This window comes from Mastomys coucha, unplaced genomic scaffold (assembly GCF_008632895.1).
Source record: "Mastomys coucha isolate ucsf_1 unplaced genomic scaffold, UCSF_Mcou_1 pScaffold20, whole genome shotgun sequence".
NCBI classification, from domain to species: domain Eukaryota; kingdom Metazoa; phylum Chordata; class Mammalia; order Rodentia; family Muridae; genus Mastomys; species Mastomys coucha.
In genome coordinates this window covers 111,711,415-111,736,575 of record NW_022196903.1, presented here as the reverse complement: position 1 = coordinate 111,736,575, position 25,161 = coordinate 111,711,415, and the positions used below count along the sequence as shown (strand labels likewise).

General features: G+C 45.5%; 1 protein-coding gene across 36 annotated transcripts in view; it reads left to right on the top strand.

Moving 5' to 3' along the window:
• Cacna1c (calcium voltage-gated channel subunit alpha1 C) overlaps positions 1–15,451 on the top strand; it is a 529,265-nt gene extending 513,814 nt beyond the window's left edge. For 35 of the 36 annotated variants that reach the window (XM_031383153.1, XM_031383144.1, XM_031383150.1 and 32 more), the window contains 5 exons: positions 1,472–1,597; positions 3,987–4,093; positions 4,780–4,883; positions 6,702–7,037; positions 8,492–15,451. In XM_031383153.1, coding sequence (XP_031239013.1) covers positions 1,472–1,597; positions 3,987–4,093; positions 4,780–4,883; positions 6,702–7,037; positions 8,492–8,794 — 976 coding nt within the window. In that variant the 3' untranslated portion in view covers positions 8,795–15,451. The remainder of the gene's footprint in view (positions 1–1,471; positions 1,598–3,986; positions 4,094–4,779; positions 4,884–6,701; positions 7,038–8,491) is intronic. The other variant, XM_031383121.1, reaches the window with a different exon arrangement.
• Positions 15,452–25,161: the final 9,710 nt, after the last annotated feature.

Sequence of the window (25,161 nt, the reverse complement as noted above, 5' to 3'; positions counted from 1 at the left end):
ACACACACACACACATATATACATTTTTTTCATATTCATCACCATCACCATCTCTTATCACCCCCCCACCAACCCCACCAGTTTCCTTCCTATTTCCATGGCTTTCCATTTTTAAGTGGTTTGGATAAGAATGAGGGGAGCTTACACCACTCAAGACCCTGAACCAATAGCTCCTCACGGAGGGGTGGATCCTCCTGAGCCACATACCCCCATGAGGGCCCAGTCTTGTAAGAAGGCAGCAAACAATGGTTTCACAGTACTCCTCCAACCCTCCGGCTTCCCGCCCCCTCTCCTCAAATGTTGCTCGAGCCTTGGAAGGGCTGACACAGACGTCTCATTTGGGATTGAGCACTCAAGAGCAAATTATTCTCAACACTTTGACCACAGGAGTTTCTGCTGCTTTCAGCAAGAAGAAGCTTCTCTGACCAAGGCTGAGAGGAGTCCTAATCTGCAAAAATATAAATAGTTAGGAGGCGTTTGACAGCATAGCCATGTAGTAGTAGGTTCCTGTAGGCTAGGGTCCTGACATGCCGAGTCCCCGAGAACAGAGCCTCGGGGAGGTACCGAACCACACATGGGCAGGAAGAGGAAGAACACCTGGCCGGAGCTTGGGAACAAATGGTCAGGGGGCCCTGTCCCAGAAAGGGACAACATTCTCCTCAATGGCACAGCCAGGTGTGGGGGGTTCTTTATCTCAGGAAGTACCGGGACTCAGAACAGACTCGGGCTTATTCTGTTGGCTCAGACAAGCCTTCTGTGTGGAGTCCCTTCTGTGCCTTCCCTTCAGGGTCAGAACAGAGAGGTATTGAATAGGATCTAGGGACTTGTCAGTTGGGTTGAGCCACCTCCTATAAGCTCCGCCACCCACAGCTAGCCTGTGGTTCCTTGTATTGACTGCCTAGACCAGGAGGCTGCTTCAAAACCAAGCCCCCACTTCTGTCTTTACAGGTTCAAGTTTGTGTAGGGGTACATGTGCTTGTGTGTACATGGGTGCAGAGCCCAGGGATTGGCATCCATTGTCTTCCTCAATTACTTTCCACTGAGCCGGGGTCTCTCACTGAACCTAGGGATCACCAATGCAGCTAGTTGTTCCAGCTTCTCCTCATGGATACTAGGGATTGAGCTCAGGTCCTCATGCTTGTATGACAACCAAATTACTGCCTAAGCCCCTGAGTCAGACATGTTACTCTATCTAGTATTATAGAGAAGGAAACTGAGGCAACGGGTGAGCTAAAATTCTTGGGCCAAAGGGTAAGAATTGGAAGCAGAATTCAGACCTCCTTGAGCCTCCCACACAGAGCCTTGGCACAGCTTGTGGCATCTGTGGCTCGGTGGCTTCCTCAACAGCTCTGGACTGTGTCTCTGTGTAGGCCCAATACACAGATAGTGTTGATAATGGTGTCTTACTTGCTGGGGAGGAGGCAGGAGGCCTGATGGATTCTCATACTTTCCCCACCCTCTGATACTGCAGGTGCCACTCCCGAGAGAGCCAGGGGGCCATGATGAGTCAGGAGATGTTTCCGGATGAGACCCGCAGTGTGAGGATGAGTGAAGAAGCGGAGTACTGCAGTGAGCCCAGCCTGCTCTCCACAGATATGTAAGCCTCCTCCCTGGAGACCCCAAATGTAGAACTGGGTAGGGACGGAACAGTGCTCAGATCCCTCCTCTAGGCCAGACAATGGCATGTCTGTAACATCTACTCAGAATTCCCTCCGCAGCTTAGGTTGCCTCACTGCAGAACACTTCCAGGAAACCTTTTAAATAGCACTTCTTAAACTTTGAGACTGTGATCAAGGTGTATTTCCTAGTGTGAGTCAGCATATATACTGATGTTTAAGTAAACTTGTTATGGAACAGCTTCGTTTGAGGCTGCCCTGAAGAGGCACAGTTGGCACACTTAAGGATACTAGCTCAGTCCTCTTGGGAATATTTAGCTTCCATCTAGACCTACTGAGTGGCTGTAATTCCCATCGGGTAAGAAGTGGTGCTCTGAAGAGTCCGATCAGCATACAGTTCATAAATAACTAGACAAGATGGCACTCAAAGGTGCCAAACACAAAGTAAAATAAAAAGATGGAGACTTTGATCACATACAGTGCATGCCTGTTTTACTATCTCAGTGCGCCAGATAAGTACTGTGCTATTACACGGTGCTGAACAGTGAACTTTACTGTTTAAGGAAATGGGCGTATCTAACTAGACTTAGTCATCGCACATTATCTACATATGCCAAATGCTCACACCCTGCCCCATAAGTGTGTGGTTAAATTAATAACAATCGATACAAATAGATAAAACAGAATAGCAACAGAAGGGGCTAGATATATCAAATCTTGCAAAAATAAGTATTGTTTAAGAAGTATGTTTTTAAGTATGTGCCTCTCTGGGCTCCTTGTAAAATGTTTATAACCACTGCAGATTCCCTTGCCTGAAAGAGCTTTAGTATGCACCAGCTTTTGGGGCCTTTAATGTTAAAAAAAAAAAAAAGTTCAAGATGAAGAGATTCTTGTTCATATTAAATATTTGCCTGACTCCGAAAAAGCCCGCTTTGAATCCAGGAATTTTTTACTAACCAGTTAAGGAGCTAAGAGATCACAGAAGAAGGGGAAATATGAGCCGTGTTAACCAGCTACCCACAGAGTGCCTGCTGTCAATGCCAAGGGGCACAGGCGTGCAGAACAAGGCCATCAGCGGGGTAGCTGGAGTTGCATTCCAGGCCAAGCAGAAGTCAGGTCTGCGAGCACGGGCACAACTGAGGAAGAAGAAAATGTACTGGAGAGGGCTTATTGAGCTGGGGATGGAAGCAAGGCTGGGCAGCGTCAGAATATGAGATCCTCACGTCCCAAACTCCCCCTGCAGATGTATACATTCTTGGAATCAGTGTGCCTGACTGCAGGGTTGGATTCAAAACAATCAGGCTGTAGGTACAGGGTCAGCCTTCAAGGTATGAAGAGTTCTGCGAGCAGAGCTCAGTGGTAGAGAGTTTGCTAGGCATGCTGTGGTCGTGCGTTCCACCATCAGTACTGCAGAAAAACAAAACATAAACTCAACAAAAGCATATTAGGGATAGCACCGTCTATGATCTAATCTACACTGAGGGCCGGGATACATCTGAGCTTCTCAAACTGAAGACTGGTCGGTGGGGGGTCGTGCAGGAACTTCTGTGGGTGATAGCCAACAGGCTTTGAAAAAAATATATCAACTAAAGTAGTCCAGAAACAGAGAATGGGCTGCATGCAACTAGGGGAGTGTCTCCTATGGCCAGGGATGTCTATGCTAGTGGGGATATGTGTAACATATGTCTCATTGTGACACAGCATCTAAAAGTTTGGAAGTCATCAGCTAGACACCCCAAGGTCTGCCACTGCTCTGCTGTCTGCTGACTGGATGATTACATGATCACTTCAGGCAGTGGCTTGTGTGCTTTGGGTAGTGAAGGGATAGCCAGGCAGGGGAGATTGGAGGGCAGGGGATGTTGTGGTAACACGGAGAATGGCCATCATGAACAGTACAGACCTATGTAAAGTCAGGCTTGTAAGGTCCTTCTAAGAGAAGGTTATATGGGCCTAGAATTCTTTCTCCAACTTTCTCTATACCCAAGAAAGCCTCCACTGGCTGAAATCAGAAAAGCAAGGAAGGCTAAGGTCTAGGATAGGAGCTCAGTGTTAGGGTGCTTATCTAGCACGCATGAGGCTTTGAATTCCAATCGTCAGCCCAGTGGGGGAAAACAAACAAAATACCAGCTACAAGGCTCCTGCACTGAATATATATCAAGAGCTGAGAGCCCCAGCAAGCAGGCATAGGAAGAAACTGACAGCAGACACAGACTTCTTAGCATGTCCTGCTACCTACTGCCCACACCATAATGGAGGCACACTAATGGGTATTGCCTTCACTAAGGGAACTAGAAACTGCTTTCTGGGGATAGCAGCTGTCTTGACAGGCACTGGCCTTCAAGAACAAGCATTAATGCTTCTCTGTTCCAGACTCTCCTACCAGGAGGATGAAAACCAACAACTAACCTGTCCAGAGGACGACAAGAGGGAGATCCAGCCATCTCCAAAGAGGAGTTTCCTCCGCTCTGCCTCTCTAGGTAAACTCACACCTTGCTCTGCAGATGTGGACAAGAGTCACCTCCAAGAGGGCAATGGTCAGACAGCAAGGGACAGCCGAGAAAGTATTCAGGCCTCACCTAGACAACCTCTAGAGATGGCCTGGTAGACATGCAAAGTGACAAGATAGCTCTTCAAAGACAGAGTCTGTTGGAATGGGGCATAGACATCAGCTACTCAGCTGCCTCAGACATAGAAAAGAGCTTGGAGCTGACAGCACTGACCCTTGTACCTCAGTCAGCTGTCATTGGAGATGGTCAGCTTAAAGATGAAAAAGACTGCTTTGAGCTCACAGACTTAGAGGCCTGGTTCATTGCTTTGGGGCCTGTGGCAAGGAGGGGAATCATGACAGGAAATGTGTCCTTTGCTTCTTGGCCTGAAATATAAATAAAGGAGTGAAAGAGACCAGTGTCCCACGTTCACTTTCAAAGACACATCCCCCTTTAGAAAGCCTCCCATGAGGCTCCACCTTTTAAATATTCAACCAAACTTTCAGCTCTACCAAACTGGGGACTGAGCCTTTAATACGTGGCCCCTGGTAGACGTTGCGATCCAAACGATAGTAGAGCTGTCTCAGGGCAGTGCCATCTTTCCTGTGTCCTGTGTCCTGATTCGAGGCGGTGCCATCACCTGTGTCCTGATTCCGGTTCCCTGGCTGTTTTTGCAGGTCGAAGGGCCTCCTTCCATCTGGAATGTCTAAAGCGACAAAAGGATCAAGGGGGAGACATCTCTCAGAAGACAGCCTTGCCCTTGCATCTGGTTCATCATCAGGTATTAACATCTGTGCCCAGGCCACAGCCACACCCCCTAGGATGATAGGAGTTCCACAGATACCCTCTCAGACCTCTGTGCATCAGCCCCTGAGTAGGGCCATCCACTTCTCTACACACAGGCAGGTCCCTATGGAACTCCAGTGAGGATTCCTCTCGTGATTCTAACTGGAAGCTTCAGGGCTCATGAGCTTTCGCCTTACAGTGGTGCACAGATACCCTCCTTCCACCCCCACAGTGCCTTAGGCTGCACGCACCTAAATGGATACAGTATACCTAGGGATTGATGGGACCCGGAACTTGAACTTCAGAGCAGTCTGTCTGTCCACTGCAATATAGAAGTGATGGCAGCACCTGTCGGCAACAGGTTGAGAGTAGGAAATGCTAGGCATGGTGGTCATGCTTATAATCACAGCATTCAAGAGACTAAGACACGAGGATAGAGACTTTTATACTAGGCTAGACTGGCAAGGAAAAAAAAAGTAGGAATTGTTTCCAAGGAGAAAAGACCCAAGGAGACTGATTATTTCAAAATCCACCATGGCATGACACAGCTGAGAGAGTGGAAAAACCTACAGCATGCTCGCTCTGAGAACAAGGAGAAACTTTAGGCTATGGCCAATATATTACCTGAAGCAGATGGCCTCTAAAGCAAATGGCCTCTCACCTGAGCACCCCAGGTTACCTTTTTAACTACAAACTCCTTTTGGGGCCTGTGCTTCCAATGTGTGTGTGTTTGTGTGTGTGTGTGTGTGTGTGTGTGTGTGTGTGTGTGTGCGTGTGTATGCATGTGTCTGTGCACATGTGTGTTTTCAAACTGATATCATTTCATCTCAAAGCCAAAGCACTCTCTAAATGGGGACTATAGTCATAAACTTTCCAACACAGTGCACATAGCATTCTTATTCCCTTAGATTTCCTGGTACCCAGAAGCTGGGGACCGTCATGAGCTGGGAAGGAGGAAGAAAAGCAGGTGGCAGGGACACTGCGTGTATTTAGAAAGGTTTCTCCAGGGTGGTTTGCCCATCAGTCCTCATGCCCAAAAGAAGGAAACTAGTTTCGCCTGAGTATCTTTCTGCGAACTCCAACCCATCCTCTCTGTCTCTCAGAGATGGACAGTCCCACCATATGGTCCCATTCTATTCAACAAGCGTATCACATCTGAGCAGTAGACAGTGCCGAGAGCGTCACAGTGATGGTGGGAATTCAGACCTGCCTTCAGGAGTCTCAGGAGCATTTGGGGACAGAAGACAGAAGACGTGGAAACCCTTTAACCACGATGCAGTCTAATAAGAATAAAAGGAGTTCAAAACACACTCTGTTGAGAATGACAGAGTGTTATCAACGGGCCTATCTCACTGTAAAAGTTAAAATGACTACAGGTGTCTCTATGATGGACACTGTCCCTCAAAAGCCTTATTTCACTTGACATCACACGGACCTATAGGTCAGTTTATAGAGAGGGCGGCTGGTGAACTGTGCGGCTCTGTGTAGCCACATATCATCACTGTCCTCTCTGTTCTAGTGGGAAAGCCAGAGTGACCAAATCCAGATGCTACAGATTCTCTAGCCAGTCTAAACGTGGGATGATCCACGCTGTGCTCAGTTGTAAGGTCCAGAAGCCAAAGGGAACTGCTGTTATGTCAGAAGGAAATGTTCATTAAAATATATCCAGATATTATTAAATATTGCACCAGGTCTCAGTGAGGTAGACAGCATCTTGACTTCCAGAATTCTAAGCAGAACTCACTGGAAAAATATTAGCTTCAACGTTCCTCACCTGAGGCCTCCTAGTAACTCTTGTCTCTTATGTCCACAGGCATTGGCAGTGGCAGGCTTGAGCCCCCTCCTGCAGAGAAGCCATTCTCCTACCACAATCCCCAGGCCGTGCCCCACACCCCCTGTCACTCCAGGCAGCCGGGGCAGGCCCCTACAGCCCATCCCTACCCTACGGCTGGAGGGGGCGGACTCCAGCGAGAAACTCAACAGCAGCTTCCCATCCATCCACTGCAGCTCCTGGTCAGAGGAGACTACAGCCTGTAGTGGGGGCAGCAGCATGGCTCGGAGAGCCCGGCCTGTCTCCCTCACCGTGCCCAGCCAGGCTGGAGCTCCAGGGAGACAGTTCCATGGCAGTGCCAGCAGCCTGGTGGAAGCGGTATGTGAATTCAAGCTTCTGGGGAAGAGGGGGGATGGTGCCCAGAAAGCAAGAAGCCTGGCTCCCTCACAAGTAGGTTAGACCACACTTCACTATGCTCAACTCTGACAGCTCGTTCAGGAGAACGCCCCAGAGCGTTGGAAGTCTGCCAGCAAAAACTGGCATTTTCAGGGCTTCCAACGATTCTAATGCACGAGTGGCTGTGTTCAAGGTGGCATATTTTTTTCCTCCCAAGCTTCTGTTCCTCCTTTAGAGATATCTTAGTGCCACAGTCCTCTGTCCTTGAGGAACATCTACTGTAGCCCTAGCACCACATTTTAGAAGCCATTAACAAATTATAGCAAACCCTGAGGAGCGTGGTCCTTAGAAACCATCTCCTAGGAGAACTGGAGGAGAGAAGACTTGGCAACAGAACTCTCTCCCCAGTACAGGGCCTGTAACGGAGTTGGTCTCCATCACTGGACGTGTCAACCAGAGGCTGCATCTGTCCTGTGGTCAAATGGACCTAAGAGTGGAGTTCACGGGAGTAACCTCCAATCCTCTCCAGCCCTGAAATCCTAATTCTTCATTTGATGCTCTTTATTCATCTCAGAAATCTGAGACTTTCTCTAGGTGCAGAGGCTGTAGGTGGAGGAATGGGTGTCAGCTCTCATAAGCTCCCACTGTGGTGCTGGGGACAAACAGAGAAGTGAGCATAGTGTGGCCAGAACCGGCAGGGTGCCTGTAGAATGACCAAGCAAGAGAAAGAGAAAGAGAAAGAGAAAGAGATGCAGGGAGAGGAGGAGGAACAGAATCCTGGGGATATTGAGGGGGAGAGACCACTGGGACTCGGCTATGTTCCTCAACTCAAAGACTTAGTAACCTTCCCTCTAGTCAGCTGGCAGGAAGGGTGAACACAAATGGTCATCTGTAGCCCTCCCAAACAAAAGCAAAGAGTGCATCTTACCCTGAGGCAGACACCTGACCAGGGCTGAGAGGCAGGGCTCTCTCTCCCCTGTGAAGGCCTTCCTAGATAGATTGGGCAACATGAAAGATGTCTTGGGGGGCCAAAGAGGAGAAAAAAAAAGAAAGGGCATTCTAAGATCTGCCTGTGAACAAGCAGAGTAGAGCTTGCAGCCCCTCCGCAAGTTTCTCCTTATTTGATGATAGTAGCTGAATCCTTTGACCTGTGCATGCCCACTTCCTTCAGTTCAGTACATACTCCATCTCTACTTTCCTGTGAGTGTCTCTCTTAGCACACAAATACAGAAACACAAACAGGCATGCACATACCCGGTACACATGCACTCTTATGTGCCCATGCACACCTATACACAGTGTGCACACATACCCACAAGCACATGGTACATGCACAAATGTGCTGCCTGAACACACCAGCCCGCAACTTCTTCCCCAGGGATCTTGAAACTCCAGTGACCACGCCCCTCTCCTGTCTTCTTGCCCCTCCTGTTCAGGTCTTGATTTCAGAAGGACTGGGACAGTTTGCTCAAGATCCCAAGTTCATCGAGGTCACCACCCAGGAGTTGGCTGACGCCTGCGACATGACTATAGAGGAGATGGAGAACGCTGCAGACAACATCCTCAGTGGGGGCGCCCAACAGAGCCCCAACGGCACCCTCTTACCTTTTGTGAACTGCAGGGACCCGGGGCAGGACAGGGCTGTGGTCCCAGAGGACGAGAGCTGCGCATATGCCCTGGGGCGAGGCCGGAGCGAGGAGGCGCTCCCGGACAGCAGGTCCTACGTCAGCAACCTGTAGTCCGCAGGGCTGGCGAGACGCGGGTGTTTTTTTTATTCGTTTCAATGTTCCTAATGGGTTCGTTTCAGAAGTGCCTCACTGTTCTCGTGACCTGGAGGTAACCGGAACAGCGTCTTCATTCACTGCTGTCGGGATAAGCCTCAGAGCTGGGCGGTGTACGGAGTCGGCTTTTCAGGGGAGAAGGCCAAGGCCGTGGTGCGGGGCTCCAGCACCTTCCCGCGGCAGCACCGCCCAAAGGACCCCACCCCCCCTAAGCAAAAGGGTGTTTCCCCCTTGCTTGTATAAACAGTCATTTGCACACGTTCTGTCTGAGCCTGGCCGTCTCTATGGAGCAGGGCCCTAGGGATCTATGGCAGGAATGGGCCAGCGCCCCCAGTAGGAGCCGGGAGGTGGCTGCGAGGTTCCCAGCAGTGCAGGTCTGGTCTGGTCCCTACGGTCCCTGAAGGGACCCTTCCCCTGCAGGAGCTGAGATGCAGGTGGCAGGAGCCGGTGCAGAGCACACCACCCGCCCTCAGCTAGCCAGGCCAGGGGGCGCAGGTTGCTGCCCGGTGCTCGGAGTTTCATGGTTTGATGGTTCTAGTCAGCATGTTGCGATTTTCTGGGGTTTGATTTCTTTATTACTATTTGTTGTGTTTTTCCCACGGGGAGGGGAGGAAGAAGAGCATCTACAACTGCTCGGCCTCACTTCACTGTTTCCACATTTGTGTGTTTAAGTCGAATTTGGTTTTATTGTATTCTTTAAATGGTGCGGTCCACCCCACCCCCACCCCCGCCCCCTTTGGAGCAAGGGTTCAATATCATCACAGGGAGGTTTTACCTGCTCTGTGTGTGCCCAGTGATTTGTTACAAATTCCTTAAGTAAAAGCAACTTTTGTTTTCTTTCGGGTTTGGTTGAGTATCACAGTCTGCAGGTCCACAGGCAGTTAGAGAAGGCGGTGTGCACCTGGGCGACTGAGCTGGGCTCCATTCTATGCTGGGCATACGGGTTGGTTCAGGAGAGACGAAATATGGGCATCTTTGTGTCACACGTGTGTCCATAGTGGGTCGTCTATGTGTATGTGCACCCACACGGTATGTGAGCACCCCACCCCACCCCCGCACAAAAGTCTGTAGATCCCCGTTTGGGTTGGACTGCAGGGAGTTCTAAATCTGGGGCTATTCGAAAGCAAGAACAAATCACTGTCTCTGCTTCTGCTTCTGAAACGAGAATCGGTAACTGCATTTTTCTGTCCCACGAGATATGCAAAAGCAATGCAATAATATCCATTTTAAAATACGATTGTGAGTTGTGTCAGCATTAAAATTCTATTTTAAAAAAAAAACACACAAAATTTAAGGGAAAACTCAAGAAGACATTTTGCTTCGATATATTCTGTGTAATGTTTTATTGCATTGATAATGTTTCTGTTGAAGAAACTGTTATACTTGAATTCAGGTCAGTTTCAGTATTTTTCAAATATTTTTTTAAAACTGAATTGCAATTGTGCCAAGCAAATATAATGACTTAAGTTTGTTTTAAAGTTCACTTCTTGTATATTCTGCTGCATGTAGAGTAAATCATTTTGTATTTGGAGTGTGACAAGCTTTACCTTCGAGCTCTTAAGTGCTTTTTCTATAAGTGGTTGGGGAAAGATGGTTTTCTTTCATTTGCAAAGTGAACAAAGGTGTCCCCGTGTAAGCCCTCACTCTGCTCTCCACAGGCAGGTCTGAGAGGTGCCATTTTGCATATCTTGTGTTTTATTTCCATATCCCTCAGCATTTCCAAAACCCGAGTCTTCTGCTGCCTTCTGTTGTTCTCTGTGGATACTTGTCCAAGATGCTCCAGCATCCCATGGGAAGAGGTGGCTAACTTTCCCAGGCACTGCCACAGCACATGTCTCAACTGAGAGGATGAGGTGACCATCGGACGGTGGGGCAGTGGTGAGATAGACTCACCTTTGACCCATGATTAACCCAAACACAGACAGCTATAGGTAGGGGCTGCGAACGGTGCCTGGATGGAACTGTAGCCCTTATAGAAACTATTCACCCTTTCCTCCTTCTGAAGCAGGGGATCTTGACCAGGGTGAGAGCATCAGGATCTCACAGGGGTGAAAGAGACAGATGTCCGGGGCTTTCATTTATGATCCTCTGTATCTGCCTCCAACAACCCTGACGATTAGTGCTGGGACCTTCTATTGTGTCTTAATAAGAATGGTTGAAAAGGAAGGGCTTTGAGGAAAATAAGACTCGACCATTCGCTCAGAATTTACCTACAGAGTATCTTCCAGTCCCAGTGCCCTTCCAGCCTTTTATGGAGATTATGTGAGAATCTGCTAGAAATTCCAGCAAGGATGTCCCTCCGTGACAATGAGTCTGCTCTTGTGCGCTGATCCATGAAAATGCCGAGAGAGGTACCCAATGTTCTCAGGTTGATGGGAGTCTAGAAACAGCCTTTCTTCTTGGATTTCCATGTGTGGTTGACCGAGCATTTATGCATCCTTTGTAGTACCCATAAGGGCTTCTAGAGATAATAATTAGACTGTGTCCTTTGTCTTGTTTCTGCTGCGTTCTGCAACTATTTTGATGAGACTTTAGTGGTGGAAAAGGAGCTTGCTGACTGGCTGTGTGGTTCTGGCTTGCATCTGACTCTCCCCCCACCCCCACCCCCACCCCAGGGAAATACGGTATTCTGATTGATCCTACACACAAGCATGCGTACTCTGCATAGTCATCTCTTTCCTTTGTGTTTCCCTTTGGACGCTTTGATCCACATTGCCAGATTCCATTGACCAACGACATAAGCTGCAGGCTGAGTTCCTGTAGCCCCCACCAGAACTCTGCCCAGAGTCATTCCCAACCTACCCCCGCCCCTTTCACCAGCCATACCCGCAGGCTGCTTTCTCCTGTGGCCAAGGAAACCAGAGTAGCCCTTCACTCAGAGTGAAACAATTGGCCCCTTGCCCCTCATTGCTAGAAGAAAAAAGGTTCAGTAGACAGTGGGTCTTTCATACTTGGCTTCATGACCACCTGGATAAGATTGACACATGCTGCCTATCACCAGGACAGTGGGGGCCAGTGTCTAGGAAAGTCCCTGAACATCTACACCAGACTATCTACTCTCCACCCAACATGGAATTTTCCCAGTGACTGTTTTGAACATAATTATCAAACCTTCTGCGATCCGGACCCTTCCTGAGTGGCAGAGGAATTAGTCTGCAGCTGGGGACGAAAGGGACACGAGGGAGTGTAGATCATGTGTTTTCATCTGTCCTATGACTAGCTCTGTCTCTTTTGTTCCCAATTTTGTCATGTGTGTGGCCATGACGCAGTCCAAGTAACACACAAGCCCAGTGAAGTTCCTTTCTGCCTGGTTCTAGGTTCTTCATATCTTCAAATGAAAAAGAGAGAGATTTTCCTAGGCCTTGTTTGATTCATTTCGTAAACATCTTTTTCTATTAGCTGGGGTTCCCATCTTCTTAATCTGACTAGGAACCCAAGGCCCAACTGTGTCTTTTACCCTCCTCTGGTGCCTTGGTTCCACATTCTGGAACTTGTATGAAGAAAAGGTCTATGTTCCTTTCTCACACTTCTCAACCATCCAGAGCTCTGGAGAAGCCCAACTGAACACAGTAGACAGGCCTTCCTTTGCCAAAGTCAGCACATTCCTGGAACACTCTTGAAGTCAGCAGAGAGAATGTGGCTGGTGTACAGAGTCCACATGACACAGCTCTACTGCTCCAAGAAAGCAAGGATCTAGGTCAAGTACGGAGTAAACTCTGGTAATCAGGGTTTTTAGCCTTATCCTACCGACTCTTCGTATGTTTCCCAGGAGAAGGATGGTCCCTCCATCCCAGAGTGACTGAAATGTCCTCAATCATGAGCTAGAAAAAAAAAATTGAGCAAGGAGCTGAGGAAGGAATGTCTGGATTTCAGAAGAGCTAGTCAGAGCCCAGGGAAGCTGATGTTAAGTGTCCTGACTGATTCTGTTCTTCAACAAGCCCTGTCTCGGAACCGAGTGTCAGCAGAGAGAGAACTAGAGGGGTGTGGGGGTGAGGAAAGGTCATGTCTTGACCCCCTCTGGGTCATCTCACTGTACGGAAAGCTCTTCCGTGTGGTCACCCTGATGCCAGCCTTGGTAAAGGCTAGTGGCTCCATAATCTGATTTGGAAGCTATGGGAAAAAAACTCCTACCCTAGGAAAAAAATCAACCTAGCTAGAGAAATGTGGTCCTTGCCTGGCCATGTGACATACCCCCCCCCCACACACACACACACATCTGCCAAAGAATTTACCAATGGGGAAGTAGTTGGGGGAGCTTGGCTCTCACTCACCTAAGTCTACGTTCTACAGCAGCTGCCCGGGGGAAAGGCATCCTGGAAGCTGTGAGGGGAAAAGCACCCTATGTAAGATGTCAGGAAGGGGCGCCTTCCCCTCCTTGAGCATCTCGCCATTCCTACCCTTCCTCGTCCCCTTCCCCCTCCCCTCCTTCCTCTTCTTCCTCCTCATCTACCTCCTCCTCCCTTTCTCCTCTTCTGTACTTCCTCCTCTTTTACCTGTCTTCCTCCTCCTCCTCCCCCTCCTCTTCCTCTTCTTCTTCCTCCTCTACAAACCCAGTGAAGGGAACAAAGGTGGAAGGAACCCACTGGAGATTCTTAAAATGTTTTTTTTAGGGGGGGGTTGTTTGTTTGTTTTTTTCTGTATGCCATACTGTCACCTTGTTAGGGAGTCAGTTGAATGCCACACACACACACACACACACACACACACACACACACACACACACCCTAAGATACAAGTGCTGGAGGTGATAGCTACATAGTGATTTTTTTTCTACAAAAGAGGAAGGCTGTGGTTGGCATATTCAACCTGTTCAATCTGTGGCTGTGTATCCTAGAACACCTGTGAATGTGGCCCAGCACATTTACAGATGATGTCCTATTATAACAGAAAAGCGCTGGGCACCTTTGAAGAGGGACACGTGGAAGAAACTAGGATAGTTTCCATTGGTAGAAATGGTGCCCATGTTCTTCATCTACAGTGAGGAAATGCTGCCACTCTTAAACTCACCCTTTTCCTCCAGCCATCTTAAGTTTGATCCACATAGCATGTGAGAAAGAGCCTGGTCTCCCGGGTGTGTTAGGAAAGCAGGTTAAGCCATCTCTGAAAGGGGATTAGAGAATGGAGCTGAACAGATCAAGCATTGCAAATCAATTCAATGCCGTGAGAAAAGTCTGAACTGAGATCTTTCTATTACATTTCTCTTAGGTCTCCACTAGGAAGTCAAGGCCAGGTAAAACTCAGAACAGATGTGAATCTGCTGTCATATCACCAGAACCAAACTGTTTCAGATGCTCACTGTTTTAGAGGTATAGACCCCACGTCCTCATGGGAAATCCTAGGGACGGAAATTCCCCAGAATCAAAATGACTTGATGTTGTAAAGCTTACAGAATAGGTGGCATGCCACTTGCTCTAGCATAAATGAGGCAATTATTGCAAATTTGCCACCTTAAATCCCCTCATGCACCCGTCAGCAGGCTCATTACAGGGACAGTTTGAGAATGCAGAAGCCATGGATAATTAGAGGGTTGTTTCTTTTCTTTTTTCCTTTTTTTTGGGGGGGAAACATTGTGAAGGCACTGGGGGTTGAACCAAGGGCTTTATGCATGCTCTAAGCAAGTGCTTTAGCTTTTATTTGAGATAGTTTGTGCCTCCTAGGATTCCCCAGCATGGAGAAACACACCAAAGTTAAAAGCAGGGAGAAACCATTAGTAATTAAGGACAGATGATTTATAAGCAAGTAGCCCCTGCAGAGGGCCCCTTAGAAGGTGTCACAGTGACTGACCCATGAGCTATGGGTACCTTTCTGTTCTGCACACCGCACACATCCACAGCTGCACCCAGCCCCTCAGACTTGAAGTTCACCTCTCAGCCTTCCTACCAGACCATGTACCCATCTGTCCTGTCCTGCTTGGACATGCGCTTTTTTTTTTTTTTTTTAATTTGCCCAATGCCCTGAACAAAACACAGATGACAGAGAAACAGCAGGGCTTACACAGCTCTGGAATGACAGCAGTTAAGAACAACCCGTGGGAAGAGGGAGTCATTGAGAAATAGGGTGGCAGAGCCCCGGAGTGCGCACTGCAATGTCTGCTGCTCTCAGAAATACTACAGTTCTACTTCTGCCTGCCAGTGTTACTAAGGAAAACTTCCCTCCATGAAAAGGGTCCACATAAAGCCACTCCCTCCCTCCACTCTCCATGTGTGTACTCAGTCCACTCTTATGTCCCCAAGAAAACCTGTCATGTGCCATGCCTATTCCCAGAGAGGCATGGATAGATGAACAGGTTTCTAGACCACTCATACACACCTGTCCATCCCACACCTGCCCCTCCAGGCTCCACGACACCACAGTCTGACTGTTGTAAATATTGTTGTACAGTTTGTAATCAAATACTCCTGTCGTCAAAGGCCCTGCCTGCTGCGCCTTCTCCCCCCTCGAGCAAGGCCAGGGAATCTAGAAGGGCACACCTTCAAGGAGAGCTTCAGGGCCCATCTCTGTGTGAGACGCTACTGTATATTCCTGTAAGATTGCATTTTTATCTAAGGAATGATGTTATTTAAAAAACAAACAAAAACGCAAAAAAGAATTGCAAATAAATTTCTTAACAATGTCGATCTTGGTTTAATCAATATCTCCCCTCTTCCATGCCTGTCCTTTGCTCCGGTTCCCTACAGGCCACGGAAATAGATTTAACCCTCAATATTTCACTTGTGTTGGATCCTTCAAAGGTGCAGGGGAGGGGCAGGGAGGATAGGGGATGTGGCTCCAGTATAATCCCTAACTTCATGACCACAGTTGATCTCACTGTTTGTTTTTTCTATGAAAGGGTCAACCAAAATGGCCAAAGGGGAATAAGGAGGCAGAAGAGGATAAATGAAATGGTTAGGGGCTGGAGAGATGGCTCAGTGGTTAAGAGCACTGACTGACTGCTCTTCCAAAGGTCCTGAGTTTAAATCCCAGCAACCACATGGTGGCTCACAACCACCTGTAATGAGATCTGATGCCCTCTTCTAGAATGTCTGAAGACAGCTACAGTATACTTACATATAATAAATAAATAAATAAATAAATAAATCTTAAAAGAAAGAAAGAGAGAAAGAAAGAAAGAAAGAAAGAAAGAAAGAAAGAAAGAAAGAAAGAAAGAAAGAAAATGGTTAGCCCAGAAATCAGAAGCATACTCCCCTAAATAACTAATTTTGGATAAAGCATGGTGGGGGGACTATGATAGGGAAGACACTGGGGAGATGAAGTTGGATGTGCAGGACTTTGCACATCCACAAGGTTCAGTGGTTACTAGGACTAGAACTGCCTCGGACAAAGCTTCTAGGATAATCCCCATGAACACACAGAACAGTTGTGGGGAATTCCAGCAGGGGAGGGGAGGAGACTCAGGACCTGTCTCCTGCTTAGAGAAGGACTCTTCTACTGGACTCAGGCTCCCGGGACTCCTCTGGAGCTCTGGAGTCTGTTGACACCTTGAAATCCCCAAAGAGGAATGCCTCAATGACCAATTGATCTTAGCTTTGGCTAGTTCGGCTTGTAGCCCAGCCCAGCAGCTGAACCCTTATCCAGAGCAGTTGGTGTGGAGCCTGTGAGGCCCAGAGCATACACAAAAGCAAGTCTTCCCAAACATCAAAGATCTGTAAGCCGCAGATTGCTGTGTGCAGTCACAGCCCTGCCAACACAGAAGCAGAAAGTTCTTGTGGGAGCCCCCTCCTTGAAAGCTGTCTCCCAGGCCTGCTGAAGTGACTCCCTAGATTTAAAGGACTAGTACCCACTTCCATTCTGTTTTCCTTTCTCCTCCTTTCGGAAACTAGACTTTAAAGACTAATGCATCCAAAAGCAGCTGCATAGCTGGAGAACATTAGAAAGTGATTGCCCATCACAAGGAAAGGTTAGTCTCAGAAAAGATGAAGAACGTTTAAGTTTATCCATCATACCCATCAAACCTGATCCTTACACTTTTTCCTTATAGGCTTATAATATAATCCCAGTATTCTGGGAGCCTGGGGCAGTAGGGTGACTATGAGTTTGAGGCTAGCCTGGCCTACATAGTGAATTTCAGGTCAGCCTGAGCTACAGAGAGACCTGTCTCCAGACCAAAACAAACAACAGGGGGGAAAAAATCCACCAAGCAAGCCAGAAGTGTGGGGAAGGAGACATCTGGTTTACCCACAAATAAAAATGTAGTAAAGAGAGCTACCACGTTTTAAAATTCAGCTCTTCATTTTGCAACAAAGAAATCACAAAACAAACCAGAAATAGGCAATTATGACTCATCTGAAAGGGAAAAACAATCAACTGACCATCTCTGCATAAAACTTGGGAAAACTCCTAACCAAAGATTACTCTAAGCTACACGGCACACTTGCAGCCTCTCGGCACCCGTGGTGCTCAGAGAGTGACTTTAGGAACCAGCTCTCTCCATCTAGAGAGCTAAGTTTCTTGTTGATCTAAACTAAGAAAAATGTAGAGGAAGTCAGTAAGATGGCACACCACTAGAATGGCAAGACTGTAATCTTAGTGCAGGAACTGGAAACAAGAAGGCTCCAGGGACTGGCTGATCTGTTAGTCTACCCAGTGAGTCAGCGAGAGAACCTGTTTTAAAAATTAGAGTGCTAAAGACAGTGAGGGTGGCAGTGGTGTGGGGAAAAAAAGAATAGAAAAGAAAAGAAAGAAAAAGCTAGGTGGTGGTGGTGGTGGTATACTTTCATCCCAGAGCCCAAAGGGCAGAGACAGGTGGATCGCTTGAGTTGGAAGACAGCATGGTCTAAGTGAGTTTCCCCCAAAAAAGAATTAAAATGAAGAATGACAGATGAAGACACCTAACTTGTGTGCTGTATGATGTAGAAATCAGCCACAGATTAACAGTAGTCTGGCCCAAAGAACAAGTCTTTTAAAAGTGAATGAATTAAAATTTCCAATTCGAAGATAGGGATTGACAGAACAATTTGGGTTTCTGCTTTGTTTTAGAAACAAGCCAACTGTATATTGTCTCACAGACATCTCTTGAAAAGCTTAAGTCTTAAAGATCAGGTCACAAGGGAGAAAAAATCACACGATCATCTCAATAAATACAGAGTAAGCTTCTGACCGTTCAATGCATCTGCACCATAAAGGTCGTGGAGAAATTAAGACTAGGCAGCGTATGCCTGAAAACCTGCATCTGACAAGCCTACCAACGTTATAGGAAGAGAGGAAAGCAGAAAGCATGTCCTCTAAAATCTGGAGAGAAACAAGGGTGCCCACTCTTTCTGCAAATATTTAGTACAGTTCACTGAGTGTTAGGCCAAACAAGAAGATGAAAGACATGCAAGGGATAAAATTGGGAGAGGGCCAGGCAGTGGTGGCACACATCTTTAATCCCAGAACTTGGGAGGCAGAGGCAGGCAGATTTCTGAGTTCAAGGCCAGCCTGGACTACAGAGTGAGCTCCAGGACAGCCAAAGCTACAGAGAGAAACCCTGTCTCAAAAAACCAAAAAAGAAAAAAAGAAAAAAGAAAAAAGAAAAAAAGAGAGAGAGAGATGAAGGAGTTGAATTTTCCTTATTTGCAAATGATTATATACTTAAAAGACCTACTGAGTCCACCAGAAATCATCTAGATTGAATAGTTTCAGTAAATTTGCAGAATTACAAAATTAACACAAAACTCAGCAGCATTCACACATAACAAAAACAAATTGAAAACCTTCCAACCACTAGGCATGGTGGTGTAGGTCTTTGATCCTAGCACCAGAAGGCAGAGGCAAGCCTCTTCTACAAAGTGAGTTCCAGGGCAGCCAGAGCTACTCAGAGTACCACCACCCACACCCCACCAAAAAAGAAAAAGAAAAGCATTATATTTACTATAGCCCCTGGAAAAATAAAATACCAAGAGATAATCCTGATGGCTGACACTTAAATCCCTAGAAGATATTTAAAAATTATAGAAGATACTAGATTATTGAAAAGAGACCTTATGTGCATCCAAATTGGTAGACTTTATACTGTGAAAATGGCTATACTACCAAAAGTGATCTGTAAAGTCAGTGAGATTGATGTTAAAATTACACTGATAATCTTCACAGAAATTGGAAAAATAATCCAAAATTTCATATGATAACACAAAGACCACAAAGAGCCAAGGAGCCAAAGTAATCCTTTGAGGAAAGAACACAGAGGGTTGGTGGTGGCGCATGCCTTTAATCCAGAAGGCAGAGGCAGGTGAATCTCTGAGTTCAAGACCAGCCTGGTCTACAGAGTGAGTCCCAGGACAGCCAGAGCTACATAGAGAGACTCTGTCTCAAAAAAGTAAATAAATTAAAAAAAAGAATCCATTCAGGAAATGGAGCCAGAAAAACTGGAAGTTAGAATCTTTCACAATATCTGAAACTGCTAAAGAAAACATAGATAAACACTCCAAAAACAGATATAAACAGGAACTTTATAAACAGGAAATAGCCCCCAAGAACTAACAAGTGGGATCACAATAAATAAAAGGATTCTGCATAGCAAAGGAAACTATCAGCAGATTGAATAGATGGCCCACAGAGTGAAAGAAAATCTTTTTCAGACAGTGTTAATATTTAAAATATACAAAAATTAAACACCCCCAAAGACCAAAGCTACAAATCAATAAATATGCTAATGAAATGAATAGACAGTTCTCTAATGCAGAAACCCAAATCGCGAATAAGATTTTCCTTAAAAATAAAAAGATTTTGGTTGGGTAGTTGTATGAGTGGTTTTGTGTGTTTTCCTGTTGGTTTTGAGACTGGATCTATCCTGGCTGGCATGGAACTGATCGCCCTGGCCTTGCCTCTCGTGCACTGGGAGTAAAGGCATAAGACACCACACCTGGCTGCAAATAGTTAGTTTTCAAAGTATACAACATCCTTAGCCACCTAGGAAACGGAAACTAAACTGCTTTGGAATGCAACACCCCCTCCCAACAATACCAACAACAAAATGCTGATTTGGATGTAGGGAAAGTTGATCATTTAATCTCTGCTGGTGGGAGGGCAAGGTCATATAGCCATTACGGAGGTTTCTCAAAGAATTAAAGACAGACTTCCATATGACCCAGCTATACCACTCCTGGCCATAGACTAAAATGAGTCTATCCTACCATACAAATTCACGCACACCCGTGTTTATGGCTGCACTATTCACAGCAGAAGAGGAAATGAAATAAATCCAAATGTATATTGACAGATGAATAGATAATGAAAATGTAAAATATATGTATGTATATATGCACACACAAAATATAATTTTATTCAACTGTGAAAAAATAAAATTATAGATTTCAATAAAATGGGTGGATCGGAAAGTCATATATTAGTTACTTGAAAAGACAAAACAAAAAACAAAAAGCCTCCATATGTTCACTCTATGCCTGTAATGTCTATTATGTGTGTATAAGGGGTGTGAGTGCAGCATAGTCTATGAGCTAGCAAGAGGAAAATAAGGACTTGAAGAGAGTATGCAACAGGAAATATGTGACTCAAAAGCAGAAAGGAGGCTTCTGGGGATGTTCAATCAAGGGAGGCTGAAGGGATCAGGGAAGACTATGGAATGGGAAAATCAACAGAAATGAATTTTGTTTAAAATGTTATAATGAAACCTACAATCAGGTATACTAATTTAAGCATTTTAAACTGGGCATACCTTTAATTCCAGCACTTGGGAAACAGAAGCAGGCAGATCTCTATAAATTCAAGGCCAACTGATCTACATAGTAAGTTCCAGGACAGCCAGAGATATGGAGGATAAGGAGGGGTGGTAAGGAAAAAGGGGAGGAGGAAGAAGAGAAAGAAGAGAGAAATAAAAAGAAGCAAGAAAGTAAGAAAGAGAGGAAAAGGTGATATTTGTAGAAATGTGGCCAGACTATGTTTCTCAAGGGCACCAATGAAATTTAAAAACCTTTAAATAAACTGGAAAGAATTAAGAGGACGAATGGGGATAAATCTGATCAAAACACATTATATGCATGTATAAAAATTTTCAAAGAATTAATTAAATATACTATATTTATATTTAAAATAAAATTATATCTTATTATTAAAATAAAGAAGCCACCTTGGTATAATAAAAAGCCTTGCACAAAAAGCCCACAGTGAACATCACACACTCCTCCCTCTGAGATCGGAATCATGTCAAGGATGCCCACTTCTGGCATGTCCATTAAAAACAATGCTGTAGGCTCTAGGCAGGCGAGTGTGCTAAGACAAACTCAAGGCATCGGGTAGGAAAGTATAAAGTAAATCCATCTGTTTTCATCCACAGGACATGTAGGAACCCTGAATGATTCACAGGCATGGGAAACTAGACCAATCCACGAGTTTAGCAAAGTAGCAGGAAACAAAGAACACAGGAAATTCAGTTGCACTTCTTTGCTTTCTTAGTGTTGGGGGAAGAAAGTCCTCGCTTTATAAGTAGCAGGCAAGGGCTGAACTGCTGTGCTTCATCCCTGCATTGGTTACATTCCTACACACTAACAATACACAATACAGAAATGAAAAAATGAAAACCATCTATGATAGTAATATTGAAAAGAACGAAATGCGTAGGAAGTCATTTAATCAAGGAGGTAAAAAAAAAAAAACTTGCACAAGAGAAACCACAAAGTATTTCCAAATGAAAAGGCGTAATAAGAAGAAACACATTTCACATTCACAGATAAGATGTCAAAACTACTCAAAGCAATCATAAAACTCCATACAGTTCCTATCAAACGCTCAATCATACTTTCTGCCAACATAGAAAATCCACTCAAACATTCATAGAAAACCAAAAGGAATCCAAGTATTCAAAATCATCCTGAAAAATAAGAGCAAAGCTAGCAGAGCCTTATGCTTGCTTATTTCAAAACCCAGAAAGCAGTAAGGTTGTAGAATAATAGGCTAAACACAGGCATGTGGACCAATGTGTGGCACAGAGAGCCCAGGAAGAATCCCTCATGCACGTGGTAAGTCATTTTTGAGGAAGAATGAAGATCATTCATTGCAGAAAAGATCAGTGCCTTCAACTGATAAGTCTTAGAAACTCCAATGTCCACGTGGGAGAAAAACTGAAGCTATACCCTTATCTAACCCTATGTATGAATCAAGGCATGCAGGTAAGAGCTGAAATTACAAAACATTTTAGAAGTAAATACATGGAAACAGAATTGTGACCCTGGATTGGACAATGGTTCTTTTTGATCTGACACCAAAGGAATAGATAGGAAAATAGGCTAATGACTGGACTTTAAGAAGTCTTAAAACAAATGTACCTTGCTAAGTGTCGAGGTTCAGTCTGTAATTCCAGCATTGAGAAGCCTGTAGTAGCAGGATTCCAAGCTGGAAGCCAGATAGGATTACATGTGAGACCTAGCTTTAAAATGTTTTAAAAGGAAGCCTAGAGAGTGGAAGGAAATCTTTGTAAACCATATATTCGAAACTTGTGGTACATGCCTTTAATCTCCACATTCAGGAGGCAGAGGCAGGCAGAACTCTGTGAATTTGAGGCCAGCCTGGTCTACAGAGTGAGTTCCAAGGCAGCGGGGGCTACACAGAGAAACTCTGTCTCGAAAAACCAAAGACAGAAAAAATAAAAATAAGAGATTAATATTCAGAATATGGAGAGGATTAATATTCAACAACCAAAAACCAAATGACTGTTAAAAATTATAAAAGTTGGCAAAGAACTTGTGTAATTTTTTTCCAAATGTGTATGTGTGTCCAATAAGCACAAAAGAAAATAATCAAGATTATTAATCAGTTTTGAAAAGACAACATGAAGCCACCAACTCATATGGCCAGAAGGAGGCAGTGGAGAGGGAATAAAAGGAACAGGAGGAAAGCATTGACTGGGATGGAGAGAAACTGTCACAGAGAACGTGAAATGGTGCAACCGCCATGGAGAGTGACCGTTTCTCGGCAGTCAAACCCAGAATTGCTGCGTGACCAACTGATGCTATTTCTGGGTACTTCCAAATAGTTGGAAGCAGATTCTTAGTTGTTAATAACAGCTAGAACAGGGAAGAAACCTAAGTCAACAGCAGAATGGAAGCATGAAATGCAGTGCCTGCATGAAGCATCACATTATCTGGCCTTAGGAAGAAAGGACATTTTGACACATACTGCAGGAGAGGAGAACCTCGAGGCTAAGTGCGGCAGGGCAGTCATCAGTATGGTTCCACGCATACGCTGTACTGCATGTAACTAAAATCCAGGCACAGAAGATGATGGTTGAAGAAGTTAAAGGGAAGGCAAGGGGAGAGTTTCTGTTTGAAAAGTATTAAGGTTTGGTTTTGTGAGATTAAAGGATTTCTAGACAAAACTGTGGTGATGGTGGTATAAGAAAGACTATGTGAGTATTAATACTATTGAACTATCTGACTAAAAATTGTTACCATGGTCTCCTATATACTGTGAAAAACTTCCCACAGTCCAAGAAATATATGTGAAATAATTTGAATGTAACTACAAAAGCGGAAGAAGCAATCTCTTCTCCCTATTGATGACGAAAACAATTTTTGGAATTGCAGGAGGTATCAGCCAATGACCCTCTCTACTCCAGAGCGCTCCCAGCCTTCCCAACGGCCAGGACCTGATCTCAGTGTATGGAGTTCCAGGGCTAAAGAAGGGAGCGGTGGGTTGAGTCTATCTAAACTCGCTGCTTGCTTCTCCGACAGACACAGTAGATGAAAGCTTGCCAGGACCCGGCCTATAGGATCACGGCATATTGGTGGAGAACCATCAGTTGTAAGTAGCATCATTCAAATGCTAAAGTTTTCAAGTTGAACTTTTAATGATTAGACTACAGTCGATGAAATTACTCTGTTGCAGTTGGGCGTGTGTGCTCTCCTGAGTGGGAGAAAGGAGGGAAATATAATTCATGGGAGAAGCTGTGTCACTGTGGATGAGCATCACCAAAGTGAAGGTCACCCACCTTATGGGTAGGGCCACTCCTCTTCTGTATAATGGGTGTTATAGACATGAATATCTAGTCTAGCCCTTAGCCAACTGTTCCTGTATGACCTGTACTTCTGCCTGTATCTCCTCATATTCCCCAACAAGATATGGTTACTGATCTGACTGACTGGAGTGTTCCCTACTAGTTAGGCCACAGTTACTACTGAGCTGAATTGCTGTATAGAAAACAGTCCGTGTGTGAATACAACATATGAAACCTTTTCTACGGTTTCTCCCCTCCATATAGTGAGCTGAAACAAGCATTCTCTCCATATATGCATTGCTATCCTGCATTTTGTTCCCCCTATCATTAGCATATGGCATTCCTACTATGGTCCTATGGTAAGTTAGCTCAACAGTGTCCCCATGCAGTTCTCTTCACAGGCATGTGAAGACCTGCGTCTGGTGAGTTATGGCAAAGCAGAAGACCACGAGCCACAGGCAGGCTCCAATCCAGCCTTTGCAAAGCTTTATGTTGTCTGTGTGTTATTAGACAACATCTCATAATAAAATGATACGTATATTTGTAATTGGCTACAATTGCATGTATATAATTTCCCACCAAATCCCACAGAAAGGGAAGGAAGGCAAGACTTGACTCTTGTGAGAAACCTCAACATGGTCACTATTCTGTATAATCTCATCAGCTATGTTGGGCTAGCTATGACCGCTAAGCCCAGGTGCTTCAGTGATGTCCACTGGCACACTATATAACATGATCTTGGAGTCAGAAAACATGGCTAACACAGTTATATGTGATTATCTGTGTGACGCAGCTCTGGATATGCACTAAAAGCAGCTCCTCCTACAGTGGACACATGCAAGTGCAGCACATGTGTCTCCTTCATTCAGCATAAGGTAGTCTCAAAACCCGGCTCCAGAGACCTAGCCAAACAACCTGTGATTCTTGATTAAAACACAGATTCCAAACTGTTGTGTGACAGACTTTTCCTGAGAAGATACAACAACAACAACCACACACACACACACACACACACACACACACACACACACACACACACACACGAGCACGCACACACACATATCTGCTCATCTTAGATAGGGTGCTCATGGTTACTACCAAAGTCCACCTTGATGAGCCAATGAGTTCATTGGGATTCCTTACAGGAGTATGAGTGAAGGGCTGCTCACCAGAGCAGAAATGACTCAAAGATAACTGTATTGCAAAAGCCATCCCAACATGGTTGACAACTCACCAAAGCTGGGAACCTGTGTTATACTACACAGCCTGTGGATTACTCAAAAGGCTTAGAGAGCATCTATTCCAGGTGTTTCCACTGGTCCATGTCTCTTCCAGGCAGCTTGGCTGGTCTGTTTTAGGTAGCTCAGCTGAGCTCTGCTTCTTTTTTTTTTTTTTTTTT